A 21,845-nucleotide genomic window follows, 5' to 3' on the forward strand; every position below is an offset into this window, starting at 1 on the left:
GAACTAATACTGAACTGTACTTCTACATTAATCTTAGCTAATGTTAATCTCAACATTTACTAGTTAATGTACAGTGAACTAACATAACTATGAACATTTTTAAATATTATATTAAAAATATATTGCATATTGTTTATGTTTACCAAAGAATTACTGATTCTAAAGTGTTACCAATTAAAAGTATGACTTTAATTTAAGTTATTTAATTTGACTTTTCTATTATTATTTCTAATTATTTTATAATCTGTCTCCCTGCATAACTTTTATAAACATTTTTTATATTTTTTTATGTTGCTGTTTTTGCTCAACATGAATAATTTAAAAATATATTCAAATAGAAAACAAATATTTAAATATTACTATTTCACAATATTACTGTTTTTGATCAAATAAATGATGCCTTAATAAGCATAAGAAACATTTTTCAAAAACATTAAAGAAACTTACCAACCGCAAACTTTAGAACGGTAGTGTGTTTTATAAATATATTTCTCTAGTGTTATTATTGACTGAGGAAATGTTACTATTATGATAACTCTATCAAATATGTAGCTTTGTGAACATTTTTGAAAGACTATATTAATCAAAAACAAATTTATAAAAATAAAGTGTGCAATATATTTCCAGACCTCTTCATTAAATTAATTTCCCATAAATCTCAAACCCTGCACACAAATTTTTAAGGTAAATGAAATTAGAACTAAGAAGCATCCCAATATTGACATCTAAGGCCACTGCGTCACTAATAAATCAAAAACTTCCTGTTCCGCCGACAAATTCAAACCTATGGGATTCATACCTATGGGTGTGTTCATGCATTCACTGCATTGACAGGCATTCCCAGGAAGCCTTTAGAAGAGGTGAGTTGGATCAAGTTACAGCACAACATTTTCATAACCTCCAGGAAAACACCTGACAGGGACTGTAGTTCTTCATTCTGTCCCGGGCTGTGACACTGCTATAGCCGTGGCCGTTTGGGAAGAGATATGTGACCCCTTCCTTGGTAAAGTCCACTGACACTGGATATAAGCAGACGGCAGGTGAGTGAACTGTGAGAGTGTTCATGTGCCACTACAGTATTGTGTTTAAAGAGCTACGGTTACACTTTATTTTAAGGTGTCCGTGTTACAGTGTAATTAAGTACTGAGTAATATTAATTATATGTACTTACCATAGGGTTAGGAATAGGGGTTGGTTTAGGGTTACTTGCATGTGAAAATGCATTATTTATAGTTATTACTACAGTAACTGCATGTAACGTGAAAGAATACTGTAAAATAGTGTTACAGAGTTAAATCAAGTTGAGAAGTATGCTTTTATATATGTTGCTGGCAGTTGCCCTCATGCAAAAGTGACTTAGTAAGTAGCCTATTATGAAATTGCCAGCTAAGGAAGTCAGAAATTCAATTGAAAACATGCTAATGTTATGAATATACACAAGGGACTTCAAATCTGTATCTAAAATGAGTTCTGAATTGAATCAAACACACACTGTGGCTTTAAATTTCAAAGTTGCTTCAAGCCATTGTTTGTTTGATTGCATTGGCAAAGCACTGCTGACAGACGTATTTACATACAGATGCACAGATCTTTTGTCAGTCAAAGCTGTTTGCATTTGTATCTGTGGTTTGTAGAGAGCGTGCTCTAACTTGAAAAACCACACCACTCCCTCTAACGCACAAATTCACTCAGTGTTCCTGGTCGGACTGAGCAAGCAATGTGAAAGTACAACTCAAACAATCCTAAACACACAAGACTGCCAGTCTATTTTTTCCTCTAATGGCCTCAGGCTGTAGTGTTTTTAAAGCACAGCGTTTTGAAAGGGTCTGAATGCTAATAGCACATTAGCATGGACGCATCAGCTGCATTCACTCAAATACCAGAGACTAATAATGCTGACAAAAAACGTGTTTGGACACAGTTGGAACTCATCTGAATAAATATCTTGAGAGGGATACAGCAGTCTTGACTTGAATGTCTTCATGGCTTGAATGTGTCATAAGTATATTTTAATGGTGCTTAAAAAAATGTACTTTCTTTGTAGATCGGGTTGGTTTGTTGAAATGAATGCAGGTCAGTCAAACTCTGTTGTTCTGATTGGTGCCGGAAAATCGTGCTCCAGGTGAGTGGTCATACACACACATATATATCTTTGTTTTGCTCATGTTTTCATCATTCAAGTTTATTATTAGTATTGGTTACACTTTAATTTCGATGGTCCACTTTAGACATTCTACTAACTATAAGTCACTTTGCAACTACTACTCATTAGAGTATTAGTAGACCATTAGGGTTAGGTGTTTTGGGTTTGGGTTAGTAGAATAGGTTGACATGTAGTCAACCTATGAATGTATAAAGTGGAGTATCGAAATAAGTATCTTTCTTGCTGATTTTTTTTCTGGATTCAAAGGGCTCAGTTTTCCTCTTTATTGAACACCTACAACTGCTTTCTTAAAGACACAACACACCTGCAGCTCACTGTCTATGAGGTAAAACATCATACTTATATCTTTATGTAGATAAAGCATTCATTACATTACTAATGCTCAGTTAATACATGTGAGACAAGTTTAGAGGGTAGCCTATTTGATTGCACCATGTGGTTTTGCACCTGTGTGGACTTTGGGCCTATAATCATAATTTGCCATAAACAGTATTGTACTGCCCTCTGCTGGGACAGAACAGTGTAGCAGATCAGTAATAACCGTGTCATGTCTGCTTTTATAGAATGAAGGGAAGGTGACATTTGAAGGCATCCTTGGCATTTCATGGGGTGTGAAGAAACCCATTCAGTTACAAATACAAGATGAGAAACCGATATTTACAAATGAGTCGTCAGTCAAGTCACCAGACCCCTTGAGTCCACTCGGAAATAAAAGGTTTGTATTCTTTTTTTTAAATTACATTCCATTATTTATGTGTAAAAACCAGTGGTGTGTTTCCCTTTTCAGTTAAAGAAAAAAAAAAAAAATGCTAAGATGTTCTGGTCTATTTAAAGGAATATTTCAGGTTCAAAGAAGCCTGAACTCTTATTGACAATATCAGTGGCATGGACAGTTGACTCGTTCCTGTACTGTACGATGGATCTCTATGGGGCCAGAGTTTAAATTTGGCATGAAACAGAAGTTGCAATAGTCTTTTCTTCTCTAATGTGCCGTATATCCGAGTGAAACTGATTCTCAGACAAGAAAAACTTGATTTTGTCCATGGGGAATTGATTGGATGGTTGAGGTTTGTGATTGGTGGATCTCATGTGAGTGACAGGTTGCTCCGCCCTCATGCCAGTAAACACATCATCAGAGAAGAGATGCTGCAAGAGGGAAGGGAAGAGATTTTGATTAAAGACTATGAGGCACATGAATTGAAAATGATTTATACTAAATACTGTAATATTTCATAAAAAAAAAAAAGATTTGTCAATTTTGAGTTCATGGTGACTTTAAAGACCCCATGAAACCAAGTGATGCTGTATTGATGTATTTTCTACTGAAACAAAGATGGAGTGGGACATATCGAAGACATAATCTCTAGTCTTTAGTTTTAGTTTGCATTTGGATTACATCATAAACATGATTTGCTCATATGTGGAATTAGGGGAGGGACATTCTCATACTAGAGAGCATTTGATTGAACAACATTTGGATAAGCATTTGATGAGTCATCAATATTGTTTGGTTTATTTCCAGAAAGAAAATTACTATAAACTTTAAAATATCAGCTAAAACATTACTCATATGTAAATGAGTATATGAATAGAAATAAGTATGTAATAATTTAAAATCCTTAAGGGATAGTTCACCCAAAAATGTAATTTCTGTCATCATTTACTCACCCTCAAGTTGTTCCAAACCTGTACGAGTTTCTTTTTTCTGTTAGATATTTTATTATTAGATATTTTAAAGAATTCTGGTAACTAGACCCCACTGATGGACCCCATTGACTTCCATAGTAGAAAAAAATATATACTACAATGGGGTCCATCAACTGCCTGGTTACCAACATTCTTCAAAATATCTATTTTCAGCAGAAGAAATAATTCATACAGGTTTGGAACAACTTGAGGTGAGTAAATGATGACAAAATTACATGATAAAAATAAACTGTTGTCAGTATTTCATCAAACAAGAGTTGTTTGCTTTTAAAAAGCAAGTCATTAAATAATTATTACATGAATTAAGTTCATAATTTAATCAGAATTCACAGGTTTACAGCACGATCTTGTAGTCCAATTTTCAACAGAACAGAACTAACTAAACATTGAGTATATCTACAGTGGGAAGATAAGGTTTGAACATTTGTCTGAATAAAATGGGTGAGGCAAGATTATAACAGGAAGCCAGTGGACACAAAACAAACTTTCTGTCTTAGATGAGATTAAGCCATTTGTACAGTCTGAACATGACAAAATGACCTAGAAATCATTGTTAAAGATTTTTTTTATATATATTTTTTTGCTTTCTCATTACAGTATATGCTTGTGATTTAATAAAATGTTATGTTCCATTAGGGGTATGACACGATGGGGAGAATTTGATGATCTTCGTATTGATGAACTGGAGGAAGCTGAATCCACGAAACCTGAAAATCCTAATCAAGGTTCCATTTCTTATACTTGTATTACAAGTACAGTCAGTATAGAGTGCATTAGCGCCCACACCCTTTTTCAGAGGCGCTGATTCCGGAAGTATTTTTTCCATAAATCTTTCCCCATAGAGATTTTCGTTAAAGAGTTGTAAGTCATGAACCAAGACAATCAGCTACGAAGTGAATCACAACTGGCTACAAACTTTGATTTGAAGCAGTATTTGAAATGCGAACAAAAATACAAGGGTACCAGACTTTTGTGAACTTTACGGCTTTAGTCAGGGAAAGAACTACAATCCCATGAAGCACTGCAAACAGCATAATTTAATTAAAAATGATGGAGAAATATAAAATGACTCAATCACAATGTTGAAACAATATATTTTAAGATTATTGCAAAATATGCTTAAACGTACAGTATGGCATTTTTCTCCACTAGGGGTCGCTAACCTATTTACAATAACAAAGGCGTAGTTTGATGACGCAACATTTGCTAAGAATTATGGATCTTGTCGTCAACGTCAAGCCGACCGATCTAATAATGTTTATGGATGACTGAATACATCAATGTTTTTATCATGACTGTGATATGAAGCAGTTCGGGACTGCTAAGAGACAGCTATCAGCTCCACACGCGACGCGAGTCCCGCGGATATAAAAGGAATATGGACATTTCATTCTACCGAACTACACGCAGAATTACTACTCACAGGTCAGTTTATTAGACAAATTAAACTTGTGAGGTAAGTTAACGCAGCGCTGTTTCACTTGGTCTAACATTACACTATCACACTAAACTGCATTTGAATGTGTTGAAATGTATGTGTTAGTCTGTCTGTATGAGACTAACGTTAGCAGTAACGTTAAGCTAGATCAACATTAGAATAACATACAGATCATATTCTAACATTTTATCATTGTTGAACTATAAAACATTGATTAGTTTTATGTAAATGTGCTCACCTGTTTAATAAAGTACATGTAGGAGCGGTCGAAGTCTCGGACGTGGAGCTCTCGTTTATATACTGTCTATGGGAGCTCTCGGCATCTCGAAAACACCGCGCTGATGTTGATTCTCGTTTTAGTTCTCCTTTTTTATTCAAAGTCTGCTTGCCATGGTCCATAACGTTTGAACGAAACAACAACAGCGTGCAAATAGACATTGCGAACTACACAGTTGTCCGCGTCAGTCGCTTTGGTTACTATCAGACGGCTCTGGTTCATAGCTCTGGTTGCCATGGCAGCACGAGCAGAAACCAGGGACAACGCGGATATGACGGCATTGGCGGCGACAAAACGGAAATAAAGAAACAGGACGTTTCTCGAATTAAATTACAAATTTCTCCTGGTTTGAAAGTTGTTGGAAACAGTCGGGATAATGTAAGTACACAACAAAAAAAAATATATAACATAGATATAGTGATTTTTGCTATTTTTAAAGCAAAAAAGTTACATATTGTGCCTTTAAATACAAATATTTAAGTATTTTGTGGGCGAATGGAGATCGATTCGATTAAGCCATTTGCATTGCTTCATGGGAGTGGGCGGAGCTAACAAGATCTTTTTCCGCATGTTGCTTTTTTCTATGGAGAAAACGAATGGAGTTTTTACTTCGGGAACCCAACTGTTGCGCTCTATTTGATAACAGTGGAATTAGCACTATGAAACATATAAAGAAAAACAGTATAATTACTTAATATCATGCAGTTTGATTTCTGCATTAAAAATGGCATTAATCCTTTAATTAACTAAATCTCTCTTTAAGGCTACATCCAATACGAGAGCAAGACTTTAGGGCCTTCCCGGACTGTGCCTATCAGTGAAGAAAGTTCATATCTGACCCGTACCATGAGTGATGCCTCGCTGGTGAAAATGAGGGTGAAAAGTAAGAAGATGGTAGAAAGTCAGAGGAACAGAAATAATCGCTTCTCCATCAATGGACACTTCTACAACTACAAGGTCTGTACCTTATCTGCCATGACCAACATTGAAGCCAGATGTAAATTATCAATAATATTGTTAGTATTATATTGCTTTGATAGGTATTTTATATAGTTTAACTTTTGAAATACACATACTTTATACATAAATCTGTAAAAGGTGAACATGTTTTGTGAACTTTGTAACTTTAAATTTGTACTTGTACTAGCATCTATCAACGTATTTCACCATGATTGTCGAGTTTTATGTAAATCGTGCTACCTTCACATGTTATCAGAAATGTCCTACTTCCCACTTCTGAAATTGTGATTTTGAACTCATCGTATTCAAGTGCTTTGCTGTCAGAAAGAAAAGGAATCATGGAGGACACCAGGTTTATTCTTGCCTATTTATTGAGGAAATCTCATTAAAGCCAGGTGAAAACGTCAGGCACTAAAGTTGAATCAGTGTTGACATTGCAACGTTGTTTCTCCGTCTTGCCTTTCAACATGGGTGAAATAAGGTCTTGTATCAACATTGAATTAACATTGAATGCTTCATTTAATATATGCGGACTCATGAATATGCAAATTAGCCCCGCCTCCATGCAATCACACAAGCTCAGAATACCTCATCCACTTGGTCAACTTAACTGTAGAAAAAGCTGCACAATGGCAAGTGGAAATACTGGTTTAAATCAGCCATGTATGTTTGAACCAGAAACTGATTCGGAAGAAGTAGTGTAAGAGTTAATTACAGGCTTGTTTTCAAGTCAATGCATCAGAATGGTAATGCATTTTATGTATTGCTCTATACAGCATCGGGCACATCACAGTAATGAATACGATTAGCCTTTTGCTTGACTACGTTATCAAACATCTAATAATGTGTTGATAATGTTACACAAACCATGTTCCCATTTGCCACCTCAGCTTCCTTCTAAAAATCTGTATCCTTAGAAACGCTTTGAACAACTTAGAACGTCAGTGGAGAAAGGCATTTAGTTTATCATAACATTGTAAAATACATCATATACATAATTCACCCACTATATTGCTAAATGTACCTGATTTTTCATATCAACAGAAAAATATTCCAAGATAATGTCTCAGGTTACTTGACTGTAACCCTGTTCCCTGAAAAAGCGGGAATGAGATGCTGCACTCATAGCACTATGGGAAAGCATTTTTGTTTGACCAGTTGTGAGTGTGTGGCAAACACGCCAAGGAAGCTTGGGATGTCGTCTCAAGGAGCATGAGCATCCAAGCTATAAAATCTGATGAATGTGTTCGGAGAGGACCAGCCTGCCGCATCACATATTTGTGGCAAGGGTGCGCCCCTTGCCAAAGCTTTGGAGGAAGCAACTCCCCATGTAGAATGAGCCCTAACTCCTAGAGACGAAGCTTGACCGCACATCTTGTATGCTAGGGTAATGGCATCCCTCACCCAGTGTGACATTGTTTGCTTGGTGGAGGCCGCCCCCAGGTTACGACACACATAGCAAATGAAGAGTTGCTCTGACTTAAACCACTGGCTAGTGCAGAGGACGGAAGTCTGAAGAGCACGGATTAGACACATTCGGTGAAGTTTATCCTGCTTCTGTAGTGAAAGGCGGAAGACAGAAGGCTTTAAGGGGCCACAGCTCGGGCCGGGGATGAAATATTGTCCTCTGTGCCTGAGACAGAAGGTTCCTCCTGTTCGATAATATCCTTCCTCTATGTTCGGTTGAGGAGGGATTTTATCACTGAGAACCAAACTTTGATCAGCAAACAAGGTGCTATCAATAAGAAGAAAGACCCTTTTTGACACACCTTGGCAAGGAGAGCGAACGGTGCAAATGCATACAGGCACATTCAGGGCCATGTATGCGCCATTGCATCCAGACCCAGGGGGGCTGGGTGGCTCAGAGAGAAGTAAAGGGGACATTGCACTGTCTCTTGAGAGGTGAAGAGGTCCACTTCTGCTTTGTAGAATCGTTCCCATATCTGTTTGACTATCTTGGGGTGAAGTTTGTGTTTGTGTCGGGGTGAAATCAATGTTTTCTCCAAAGCGGTTGTATAGATGAACTAAATTAATAACTTTTTTAGAAAAAAATGAACCATCACAATGAACTTAAGCTGGACTATCAAAATACTTTCTTCTAGATCTGCTGTATAGCTGAAACAAACTTTGTTGCTTTATTTTCCTGTTATCACTGTAAAGCTGCTTTGAAACAATCTGTATATTGTAAAAAGCACTATATAAATAAAGGTGACTTGAATTGGAGTTTCCATTCTCCGTTTGTCACAGCCTGTCTAGATAATGAATCTGCTCCCACATTCAAATGTCCAGGAATGTAAATCTCCCTGAAGGACAGAAACTCGTCCCCAAAGCAGAACCTGCGGGGCTAGCCTGTTCAGAGGACATGTACGCAGTTTAAGTAGATTACCGTAGTGTTGAGCACCTGCACTAGGATATTGTAGCCCCTTAACTGCTGAAGGAAATCCTTCAGGGCCAGAAATACAGCCATCAATTTGAGACAATTGATGTGCCAATCGAGATGGCCACTCCAGATCCCTCGGGCTGGACGGCCATCTAAGACCGTTCCCCAGCCTGTACAGGATGCGTCTGTCATTAGCATCTTGAGATTACAACACACATCTAGAGTGGGAACCAAGGATAGGAACTGGGATCTGAGCCACATAGAACAGGTGACGATGCCCGTGGCGCATAAACCTTAATTGCCTTTGAGGATCCGCCCTTGAATGAAATCCCCTGGCTTTGAGCCACAACTGAAACAGTCTTATGTGCAAAAGGCCAATAGATATCACAATGGATGCAGCTGCCATAAGACCTACAAATCTTTGAAAGTGATGCAGAGTAATTTCCACAGTTACAGATACAGTTGTGCCCGCATGGTGACCAAGTCCCAGTACGTTGTCCTCTGGGCAGGAGAGAGAATGCATTTCTTGATGTTGAGTCATAACCCCAGATAAACCAGATGAGTGAGGACGACATTCCGATGTCGAATCGCAGCAGAGCTTGAACTGCATCCATGCATTTTGTGTATGTGCGGGGTGACAAGGCTAGGCCGAATGGAAGAACCCGATATTGGTAAGCTTTGCCCCTGAAAGCAGACCTCAGGAACATCCTGTGTTGTCGCAGAATTTCACAATCTCAATGTAGGAGCTTGCCCTTGAAAATATGTGAGATGAGTATGAAGCACTTTAACAATTCACAGTGCTCACACTCGCCATGCTCAAATGCAAGGGGAGCAGACCCTTCCCCCAAATACTCAAAGCAAAAGTCATGCGTCTCGTACTCTGGGATGGGCCCTTAACAAGCAGGCACGAATCGCCTAATTTTTTTCACACTTGAGAAATTTCTGCACACTGACAGCTGGAACTCTAACTCCTAACAAAGTGGATAGACAGAGAGTGTAGCACACACACACACACACACTGCGGTCTCTGAAGACATAGAAACCTGAAGGCGCACCTGTTTCACATCCACATTGACGTGACTGGTTACAATGTTATTTGTGACGTAGAGAACAAGGGTGATTTCAAACTGTGTTTTTGAGACATATATGAGTTTATATTTCACAATTCTGAGAAATTTAATATAGGATTTTGTATAGTGTTCCCTGCATCTCATTTGATTTATTCCATTCAGATGACTCTTCACAAAAACTATTTTTTCTGTCAGGACCACTAAATACGATTAACAATTGGCATACAATTAGGATTGGCGGTATGGTTCTGTCCTGGGCAAGAACTCCCTGCGCATCCATGCAGCCTAGCATGAATAAGAGCAGGGAGAGCAGCAATACAGCTTTTTATAGCATTCTTTGGTTTATTTTGTTTACGCAGACATCTATTTTCACGCCATCATATGGAGCAACCACAAATGTGCACATTACCAGCAAGATGACAACACAAGAAGTCATTACACAGCTGCTTCAGAAATTTAAAGTAAGTATTATTATTACTATGGCAATTCAATACATAACCCCCTTAACATTTTGCTAAGTAATTTCAGTCATTTTGTTGTACTTGACCCATGATTTCCACCCTTAATTTTGATAGACAAATTCACAGATAACCTTTTTTTAATGCAGGTAGAAAACAGTCCAAATGAATTTGCTCTCTACTGCATTCATCAAAGTGGAGGTAATGTAGAATTATTAATTCAGTTTTATGTTTTCACCCTCAATTTATTCCAAAACATAAAAAAATAAAAAAAATAAAAATTCACAAGGAACAAAATAGTTTTAAATCTTAATTTAAATCTTAATTTAGTTCTAATTGTGGCAGTAGTTTATTTTATAATTATATTATATACCCCCCCCTCACAATTTTTGATCCATATTTGATAAGAATTATGCCATCATTCATCCAACATTTGTTCCAAGATTCTCTGTCCTAGAGTTTAGACTTTGCTGAATCACAAAGAATCACATTTCACAGAATCACATTTCTGATTGTTAAATCCATTGTTGGTAGAGAAACGAAGGTTGAGCAGTTCAGACCTGCCACTGTGGGAACGTGTTCTACAGGGACCATCAAACAGCATTATGAAAATCTTCCTCATGGATGCAGACGAACAGGAAGTCAGCCTTGATGTAAGACTAGCTCTCCAGACATGACAGTAATTTGTATTTCATACTCAAATAAAGTTAAACTAATGTCCTGTTTCCACTGCTTTAACAGGTTGCTCAGTACCTCAATTTAGAGATGCCCATTTTGAGAGTAATTCTGCAGAAGCTGGAAGAGCAAGAGCATCAAGAAGAACAAAGAATAATCGCAAAGTAAGAAAAACAAAATGTGTTTTTGCCAATGACTTTAGTGTTGCCTGATAAGCTTACGTGTGTTTTTATCATACAGGTATAAAACGGAACGGAATCTTTTGTTGCAGTGCTTGAAAAAAATGATGCCGGTCAAAACCGAGACAACTGTATAAATGAAGTCTTGGTAATGGAAAACTGTTTTCCACATGAAGTCTCAGGGTACAAAGAGAAATGGAAAATAAGATGGAAACTGGAGTCTTCAGGACAGACATCAGGATTGTGAGATGTTCAAAAGTGCATAGGCCATTTCAAACATGGCTTTAATGTTTGTGGTTGTAGTGTAAATATAATGTAAAATAGTTTTCACATAAATGTAATTACAATATTTATCATGCGAGAAACCAAATAAAATACTGGTATTTGATTTGTAGTTTATTTGTGGATTAATAGCTCTATTGCTATAATGTGGTTTGCTCTCAAGATTGTATTCTTGGAAATGTAAAAAAAAAAAAAAAAAGGTTTGCAAAATGACTTCATAAGTTCCAACTGGCTTACTGTAGAATTCTGGAAAACATCTGTCAATGGCAGATTCTAAACTTAACTTTACCCTTCTTGCCAAAATGTATCACTTAAAATCACATATCATTTTGTCATTACATAATTTGTTTTCAAATAGTTTACATATAAATACTGATCTCACTTTTTCGCTATAAAATTCTCACCATTTATAAAAAAGCTTACGTTTTTAGGTACCTAACAAAATATAAAATTCCTTTCAAAGGGAGGTTTTTTAATCCACATTATAAGTTTTTACAAAAGTTCTCCATTCTACATAAGCTATATATCAGAAAAAAAAAAAAACAATGTTTATGTCAAGAAAAATAATGTGTGGTCTGGTCAACTATCCAAAAGTGCAAAACTGTGGCAACTTGGTGTCCATGTGAAATTCAAGAGGATCTTCTGCAGTTCATCTTCTGCACCTCGTGGTCATCATTCATTGGGTTAAGGGCTACCTCAAACTTGCATGCCAGTTGCTAAAAAAAAAAAAAAAAAAAAAAGTCAAAAATAAGAAAAGTAAAGTAATGTACATTTTTGTTACACTAAAAACTAAAAATGAAGTACATGTACATATATATAATGTATGTATGTATGTATGTATGTATGTATATATATATATATATATATATATATATATATATATGAAACTACCTTTTTTGCCATTCCACAAGCCTCAATATTTGCATCATCTGATTTGCGGCATTTTGTCTTTCCAATAGTGGCCTCTATTTTGTAGTTTATCATATTTGTTACCTGCACAGAAACGTTCATTCACTGTTATTCAATGCTGATTAGAACACATAATACCGGTATACACATGATTCATGAACAGTATAAAAATATGAAATCTGTACCTGAGTGCGAGCCGATGTGATATTGATAAGTTTGAAGTATTTCTTTGCTTTGGACTTCATGTTGAATGCCTCTACAGCTTCTTTAGCAGCTTCTTGAACATCTTCCCTCTCTGGGTTGGCGTCGCTCCAGCCACCGAGAAGCGCCACATTTCCTGTGAGACACGGAGAGGGAATATTAATGCCAGCACTTGGTTTTGAAGAAATGTATTTGCATTGCATTGTTCACTTTACGTCAAATTATATACATTTCACCAACAAAGATTGTTTTTTTGTTAATCCATGTTGCAATTATGATACCTTTTTTTTAGATAGGAAATGTATTCTGTGAAGTACCATAATCGAAATTGAGACTTTTTATCTCGCAATTCTGACTTTTTTCCCTCATAATTACAAGTTTACATCTTGCATCTGCGACGTAGGCTAATCTCTCAATAATAATTACACACTAGCCTAGCCTATAAAAAGTAGCTATAGTCTAGATATCCTATGACAGTTCAAATTCTGATATTTAAAATATTCACATTTAATGCACACGACAATAAAAAAAACACGTTCAACATTTGAAACTGTGTAAATAACCCAATGTAATAAGAACAATATGAGCTTACTTGCTACAACTATTGCTTCCTCCAAAGGCTGGTCAGCAGTGCTGGAGTGAAACAGAGAGAGAAAAGACACGAGGAGAAGAAAGCAGACATGCATGGCTTCGGCTGCGTGATCTCTGAGAGAATGACCCAGGGAATGAGGAGAATCCTGCCATGTAGACACGGAATGCGTGACGCGTCCTGGTGCCGCACGCGCCCTATCCCGCCCGTGAGGGTGGAGTTCGTGAGACGCCCACTGATGTAATGAGCCTGAAAGGGTGAATCCACAAAGACGGTGAGTCAAAGGAAACATTGTGTGTGTGTGTGTGTGTGTGTGTGTCTGTCTTAGGCCGGAAAATGAGGAAATAAATGGTAATCTTCTTACGCCGTAAGCTGCCGGTCTGCTTAGACAGCTTTTCGGCATGTAATTTAACTTCCTGTCACTTACAGGTGAAGCTTACGAAGAGTTTAACCACATTGAGAGCAAACGTCTCTGCTTATTTATTTGTATTGCATGCAACTGCATCTGATTAACAATTCACTTCTTTTTGGGCATAGATTTATTATTTACTTATGTGTGTTTTTTTTTTTTTTTGTTTTTTGAGATGCCTCGTTTTAAATTCAGGCCTTTTCAAAATATATATATGTATGTATATTTTGAATTTGTAAAATCAATTGTAGCCTATGTGATTGATTTTCATTTCAATTTTAAATGAATAAGCTATAATAATAATTTTAAAAAGTAAACAAATCAATTCACTCATGTCCTCTGTTGGCTATATATATATATATATATATATATATATATATATATATATATATATATATATATATTGTTGATTATGGGTGACATTGTTTAAAATATTTATATTTAATGTAATTATATTTATAATATATATAAAATCAACATTAAAGTACCTTGCATATAACAATCATATCATATAGAAACATTTTATATCAGTATTACATATGTTGTAGATTCAAATTTAAACTAAACCTTTTAACATTTAATTCTGAATGGAAAAAGTCAAGGTTTGCATGTATAGTGTCTAATATGGTGCCCTCTTATAATTTCTTCAAAGAAAAATAAAATAAAATAATACATTCTAAATCCCAAAACATGTTTTGCTGGTGGATGATAATCAGTCATTTGTCCTGAACATTGACGTCCAAATACCTCTCACCAAGGCCACATTTAAAAACAAAACAATCTAGAACATGAGCTACAAAAATCACACCCACACTGCCAAACAAAAGCCCAGACAAAACAATCAACCCAGAGTCACATAAAGGACATGCTGACAGAGCACAACAGATATATGAAGAGTTCAGATGCAAAAGCCTCTAAGTGCCATCTGAAATTTTCTTCTAGAATGATAATTTTTATCAAGCTCGTATATTTAAGTTCAATAATTTCACTTAAATGGCAATGTAAATTACCTATTAATTGTCATTTAAGTGAAATTACTTAAATATACAAGCTTGATAAAAATGATCATTCTAGAAGAAAATTTCACATGGCACTTAGAGGCTTTTGCATCTGAACTCTTCATATATATCACCAGTGCTTTATAAAATACTAAAATTCCATCTTCTGTAGGCAGTTCCAGTTTGCCTTGTTTACAATAATCTCTACAGCACTTTTTAGTGGCAATGTAATAGTTCAGTTATCTCATCTGGCCTTATGTCATGTCTGTATGTGGCTGCATTTCGGACCAGTGATGACATATAGCCTTTGTAATTACAGTGTGTGATGTACTATGGTATTATATTCATTTTGTAATATGTATAGTTTGATTTGAATGGTTTACACCCATTAGAAACAAATGGTTACAAAGAGTTGTGCTTATCAGGCCCAAGGATTTTACTTTGTCAGGGAAATATTAGGGAGTAAATGGGGAAACTCATCCTCTAAGATCAATTATGTCATCAAGTATATCAGATGAATACAGTCTCTTTTATAAGGACTATGATAACCTCAGTTAACCCTGTCATGTTGGTCAGTCGCAGTGATAAACTAAGCCCTGTAGGGCTCAGTGCTGTTAAAATGCTCTTCTGTTCTACAAGCTTCTTTAAGGACTTGAACTGACGATGAACTATTAAAACCCCTCTGACATACGCAGACTGATTTGCATGTGTATTTAGGTTAATGATAAACAGAAAGCTTTAAAAAGTGTCACTATCAAATACTGCATATATCTAAGTGTATGTACAATGGGTGCCTATATTTATAGTGTTGTGTTTAGAACAGGTCTTTCTGATTCTGATCAGTGTGTAATGGACAACGTTGATGTATTTTGTTGTAGTCTGAGAGGATGTACTTATAGTTTTAGACAAATCAATCCATTTTACAGTTTATAATAGTCATGACTGAAACAGAAAGTCCTAATCTATCAATTAAATTCAGTGTGAAATGCTGTAAAATTTGCCCAGTTCTATTAACAAACAAATGTTTCCCCAACAGATGGCAGCATATTTGTTTTCATTTTGCATGCATGGACATTTCAGTTCATAAAATTGCATTTATTTTTTATAATAAAAATATTTTAAGTATAATTTTCATATAGCAACAACATACAGTAACATTACAATAAAGATGCACTTCAACCACTGACAGTATATAGGCTAAATCCAGAAAAATGATGCTTAAGAGGGTCTAAATGTGGATCAATAGGCTGTTGGTCCACCAACACCTGTTAAGCAGAACTCGCTCTTTTCTTGAGTTGCTAGAGGGGAGAAAAGTGGTGACGATTCTCACTATTTCAACCAACAGCCTGCACCGGACCCCCGGATACCCTACCTACAGCCCGACTTGTGGTATGAGGCCCACCAATATGAAGTATTAAACCTCAAATATCTCTGGTGTGACGGTTGAACCCTCGCCAGGCCTGGTGGGCATTAGGTGCATTCACACCTAGAATGATAACTAGTAGATAACTGGCTATAAAGATAACTATAGCTATAACTGTATTGGCGTCCACACCAGCGGATGATATTGTTGTTTATTATAAGCACGTGCTTGTCTGTCACTTTAAATGCTCAAGCTCTTTAAAGCAGGATGGATTCTGATTGGCTGTCAATGTTGTTATCATTCGTCAGCTAGAAAAAAATCGTTCTGAAAGTGATTCCAACGATATTGTTTCTCTGTGCTGTTATCGTTATAGCTGTGGTGTGGACTGCTGCTAGTTTATATGAAGGATGATTTTTAGATATATATCTTTATCGTTATCATTAGTTATCATCCTTGGGGTGAACAGGCTTTCATTCTCGTTTCCATCAGACACTCTCACTTATAAGGGTTAGAATTGTTCCATTATATACATAGATTATGATCCACAAGAAAAAAAAAAGAAAAGAAAAAGAATCACAAGTAAATCACTAAATCACTTCTTGTGCATTTGTGGAACACAAATTGATCATCAATTTAAACAAAGCGCCCATAGAATACAAAATGAATCTGTTCCTACCCCAAGTGTAAAGCAAAACGTGATTGGTTGTAGTGAGAATGTGCTACGATTGGTCAGCACAATGTGGCCGTTATTTGATTGGCTTGAGTCGACAGTGGGGTTTTAGTGGATTTGTGTGCACATCTTCATGCTAGAAATGTTTCAAAGTCCACAAAAGTGTGCGGTGATCCACAAGTAGTGATCCACAAATTAATGCCAGGCAGAGTTTTGTTTGTGACATAAAATCATATTTCTTTTTATTTGGAAAGATGGAACAATTCTAACCCCACACTCGCTCCTCCGTGACTGCTACTTGTGGCCCTGTATGTCTGAGGAAGTTCAGTGCTGCCCTGAATATGCAATCTCGAAGTCTCCTCGCCACCTTCCAATGAGCAAGCTCTCTCTGTTGCCTGTCCCACATCACCCCTGGTCACACAGGGCCGTTGCTACGGCACCCGGGTTGTTGCTGTTGGCTCCCCTCCGGGTGGGGAGTCCCCATATGTCTGAAAAGACTGCCTACAGCTCTAGAGGCCACAGAAGCGCTATTCTGTCATTAGGGGCTTTTGCACCGGGTAGTTCTAGGAACTAGACACCAGGGTGGTTTCCAGAGAACTAATGGTTCCTCTAGGGTTGCATTTGCACAGACAGTAGAAACTCTGAAGTGACATAAGCAGCGCTTGTTGTTGTGACTTTTATTTTGACACCGCTGAGAATGCCAGAGCCTGAGCTCACAGTGCGCGCATTTTCTGTGTTTATTAGTTTACGATCTATCTAACAGTCCTGTCTAATACGTTATTAGATAGAACTGTTATACATAGAAAGTAGACCGTAATGAAAAGGTATTAGCGTATGCCGTGTGGTTGATGTCCAGTGTCGCTAGCTGAGCAGAAATACACAACTATGTTTGGCTTGGTCCCCCTTTTCTCCTTAGTGTAAAGGTTAAGAGGCCCATCTATCACTGTTTTCCATGTTTGTAGAGTTAGTTTCTGGAGTAAATATATAGGCTATAATCTGTGTGTTTACACAGCCTATTTTTTAAAATGGCGGGTGCTGGTGTTTTGCGTGTGTTCGGCCAATCAGTGTAAACTAACGTCACTGGTAGTTCCTATAGTGCTGGATTAGACCCGACTCTGAAGTAGGAGGTAAATGGAGTTCCTAGAACTAAAATCGTTCCTAGCTCCTGCGGTGTGAACACGCCAAAATCCGGGAACTTCCGCCAATAGTTCTAGGAACTATGAAAAGGTTGCTCCAGTGCGAAAGCCTCTATTCAGACAGTCTCCCTGAAGGCATGAGGTCCCCAGTTCATCTTCCAAGTCTGGAAGGCATTCTTCTCCCTCCTAGGTGTGTCAGTCAGCCTCTCTTCTGGCAACACATGCATAGATGCATCAAAGCACAGCTGGATGGACGGAAAACGAAAAAGGCCAAAAGCATTGGCGCAACATTTAAATGTCTTGCTACACTGCAGCATAATAAAATGGTTCACACTCCAGTAATATTTCTGTGAATGAATTAATCTTGCACTTGTTCATATTTTTTGCATTATGTCTGAATATATTCAGTTGAATTTTGCCCATACAAATGACCTTATCTGTCCGTGTTGACATCCAAACTCAATGCCTCATATTATTGTCTTATTATTATTTATAAAGATTGCAAAATTTCAGAGATGACAGGTTTATGATATACAACTTTGTAAACAGTATACAAAATGTATTAACAATATGTTCAATGTCACCAAAATACACATGAGAAAAAGAGTTCCTCATATTATTGTCACAAGGGAAACACATTTTCAGTTGACACCTTTTATGTTCCCTGTATGAAATAAAAATAAATGAATAAATATGAATAAACCATATATTGCTATTATTACCTTCTTTAATATTTTTCACATGCAATATGCATGGGTGCAACATAACATTCTAATCGTAATTAATTAACATACAATTTCAGAGGGCACTAATTAAGTCAATCAATTAAACAAGTTAATAAATGGTGTTATAAAATGGGGAGATGACCACACAACATTGTCGCCTGAATTTCTATTCTTGCTGGCACATTCCAACAATGGATCCCAAAATGTATGAGGAAATCATGAACTATAAAACTCAAGGCACATGCCCATTTGGCAAGACCATAAACATGTAATTCGCAGACGTTCCTCCAATTTCCAAATTGATGGTAAGTAATCTATTCTAAATTATAATTATTCTAGACAGTGGAGATAACTCTAGATAACTCCACAGACAGGAGTTGTAGTGTAGGTGTAGTGATACACCAAGACTTGATACAAACCTTCTTATAATTAAGAATCTAAGCCTTCTTATAATTGACTTGCCAGCAATTAGAACATCAAAAATAACCTATCCTGCAATTTCAGTTTAAATTAGCCTATTTCTTTCATTGGGCCTTCAGAACATCCTTGCAGGTTATTGTTTAGATTTTACTAACAATAAAGCTATTTCAATAGATAGACAACTTTACATCTCCTCAAAAAAAAAAATAAAAAAAAAAATGGTATGGGTTTGAGAAAATAAGTGGTTGTTGGACAAAAAGAGGCCAACCAAATATTCACAGAATGCCATGCCAATCCCCACTGAGCTCACTGTGGAACGGAAGAAACAAAGCTTGCCATTTCAGCGAGGTTCTACTGGCCTGGAATGAGGGTGGACATCGATAAATGGGTAAATACTAAATGATTCCCTTTTAACTTTGCTGTGAAACATACAAATGGATTATGTTTTGGAATGCATTTCTCATGTGCTTATTTCTGAACATCAGGTTTTGCAGTGTGCCCAGTGCCGATTCAGCAGACTGTCCATCAAGCAGGAGCCCAAGTACATCCCAATATGTGTATGTAAGCTTGTCCACAGATGTGCATGGGTTTTGAGACCGGTATTTCATGAGTTCACAGAATTTAAATGTATTTATTGAGCTATTTTAATTTTAAGGTGGATAAGCCTCTGGAACTGCTGGGCATGGATTTAGTGGGGAAAGTCACCAAAACCAACCAGTACATTTCTGTCCTCGTTGACTATTATACAAAATGGTCCGAGGCCTATGCAATTCCAAATAAATCTGCAGCATAAATCTACAGGTTTGGGGCAACAAAGAGAACACTCACTGACCAAGGCACTGAGTTTGTAAACCAGGTTTGTAGTTTGTTGAATGAACTATATTCAGTATGCATGGGAATTTAATGGTCTCACACATTCGTTTTTTTTTTTTTTTTGTAGATTAATGTTAATGTATGTTTTGCAAACAGATCAATGAAGAGCTCTGTGCCTTCCTCAATGTTGAGAGAAGCCTCTGTGCCCCATACCATCCACAAACAAACGGGCTCGTGGAAAAACTAAATGGAACCATTCAGAGGTGAACCTTCATTAATATAGGGTTGCTTTGTGGGAATGCAATATTCAGGGAAGTATTGGTGTCTTTGAAAATTGGTTACTCATAACTTTCAACTCCTTTTGGTTATGACTCTCTAGAGCCTTGTGCAAACTAGTGGATACAAGACCAGAAAAATGGGACGAGTACCTAGATGCGGTAATGTTTGGTCTTAGAACCAAGACACAGCTGACAACTAGGTTCTCACCATTCTTCCTAATGTTCGGCATGGAGGCACAATATCCTTGTGAGGTGCCTGAGACGTATGAGGTATGTGATAATTTACATTGTTCCACATAAATATCATGTAGTATCAATTACAAGTTAGTGAAATAATTTCAATCTTCAATGTTTCTGAAAAGGTAAACAGCACAGTGGAATCTGTGATAGCAGAGGAAACCATATCAAAGGCTATTTCTCTGAAGGAGAAAATGGACAACATTGTAAAAAAAAAAAAATGTAAGAAAAAAACAGGAAACGACAGTTATGTACTGCTGTCCAGAGTGGGACCCTATAAACTATTTTACAAAGACCTACAGATCGGCCCTGGAAGGGAGTTGGAGAGTGAGGTAGGCTACACATTTCATTGATTTTGACAGATAAGCCTTTCATCTGCTATGCTAATATTTTTATTAATGTTTAATTTTGCAATGTTTATCAAGGTTATAAATACATATCTTTCCCTGAAAGTGAGAAGCACAATTTGACCTCACCAGGCAAAGCATTCCATATGGACACATTTGCCATGACAGACATGGAAGGGAAATTATGAAAAGCTCAAGGTGTCTTGCAAATTTGATTTATTTTGCATTTTATTACTTGTGCTAATGCCCATTTTGTTCAGGACTTTGTGTACATTCGTTTGTGCTGTTGTTACATACTCAAGGCTTTGGTTTGCAAGGTATAGATCATAATGGTGTTTTATTTTTTTTTATTTTTTTCAGATGGACCCAGTAAACTATGAGGTCATAGTGGGCAGTGTAAATGAGGGCCACCCCTGGTTCCTAGTTGTAAGTATTTGTGGTATAGAAGAGTCCCTTGTAGGGCTGGGTATTGACACAAATTTCACAATTCGATTCGATTTCGAATCACAAGCTTGCAATTTGATTCGATTTCGATTACGATTCGATTCGATTCAATATCGATTATTTTTTATATCAGGTACAATACATTGCAAATTTTCTCAAGGAAAACAAATCTCTTAACTATTATTGTAAACTATGGGAGTCAGTTGTAGCCTATAGGCTTCATTAGCCTACTATAATATTGAAGGTAAAAATTAACTGATTTGTATACAAACACTTAAAATACACTTTTATTTATTTTTATAATAATAAAGTTATATGAAATTATATAAAAATGTAAATGGTGGCTGTCATAAAAAACGTTCCACGGTTGAAACACTGATTGAGCGATTCCATGTGACATGATACGGACTTCGATAAGTTGTACTCTATCTTTTAACACACTTTCAGATGTTTATTCATGTTTATTTCGCGCTGTAACTGGTATTATTCAGGCGGAAGAGAAGATCATGTGCGCTCCGCGCTGCTGCTTCTCTTAAGCTGAGCTGAGCCAGAGCGATCTCACGCCACAGCAGCGCCAAAACGGTATTTATGTTTTTGAATTTCGTAAGACTTTGTTTCATATCAATAATAACAAAGCACAAAGATTATTGCGATTTATTGGATGGGGCGCGTGCAACAATGTTCCATTCATTCATCAACTGAAAACAGGATGACTA

At 36.8% G+C, this 21,845-nt stretch overlaps 2 protein-coding genes and 1 long non-coding RNA gene across 3 annotated transcripts; 2 read left to right on the forward strand and 1 right to left on the reverse strand.

The window, feature by feature from the left end:
• The first annotated feature begins 795 nt into the window (after nucleotides 1–795).
• rassf6 (Ras association domain family member 6) lies at nucleotides 796–11,695 on the forward strand. Its single transcript, XM_084104120.1, has 11 exons — nucleotides 796–1,040; nucleotides 2,045–2,122; nucleotides 2,411–2,489; nucleotides 2,728–2,879; nucleotides 4,508–4,596; nucleotides 6,350–6,543; nucleotides 10,356–10,457; nucleotides 10,604–10,655; nucleotides 10,989–11,107; nucleotides 11,196–11,293; nucleotides 11,370–11,695. Exons 2-11 carry the CDS (start codon nucleotides 2,064–2,066, stop codon nucleotides 11,443–11,445), a joined length of 1,020 nt encoding a protein of 339 aa, XP_083960246.1. The 5' UTR covers nucleotides 796–1,040; nucleotides 2,045–2,063; the 3' UTR covers nucleotides 11,446–11,695.
• Nucleotides 11,687–13,605, reverse strand: LOC311076170 (cystatin-C). Its single transcript, XM_084104121.1, has 4 exons — nucleotides 13,293–13,605; nucleotides 12,685–12,836; nucleotides 12,482–12,583; nucleotides 11,687–12,306 (listed from the first exon to the last, which is right to left on the reverse strand). The coding sequence occupies exons 1-4, from the start codon at nucleotides 13,579–13,581 to the stop codon at nucleotides 12,220–12,222; spliced, it is 630 nt and encodes a 209-aa protein (XP_083960247.1). The 5' UTR covers nucleotides 13,582–13,605; the 3' UTR covers nucleotides 11,687–12,219.
• Nucleotides 13,606–18,205: 4,600 nt separating this feature from the next.
• LOC311076260 lies at nucleotides 18,206–20,581 on the forward strand. Its single transcript, XR_014604636.1, has 5 exons — nucleotides 18,206–19,567; nucleotides 19,666–19,866; nucleotides 19,980–20,086; nucleotides 20,203–20,371; nucleotides 20,464–20,581. It is a non-coding gene; the product is annotated as an uncharacterized lncRNA (long non-coding RNA).
• The last annotated feature ends 1,264 nt before the right edge of the window (nucleotides 20,582–21,845 follow it).

This window comes from Abramis brama (assembly GCF_963993115.1).
Source record: "Abramis brama genome assembly, chromosome: 25".
NCBI classification, from domain to species: domain Eukaryota; kingdom Metazoa; phylum Chordata; class Actinopteri; order Cypriniformes; family Leuciscidae; genus Abramis; species Abramis brama.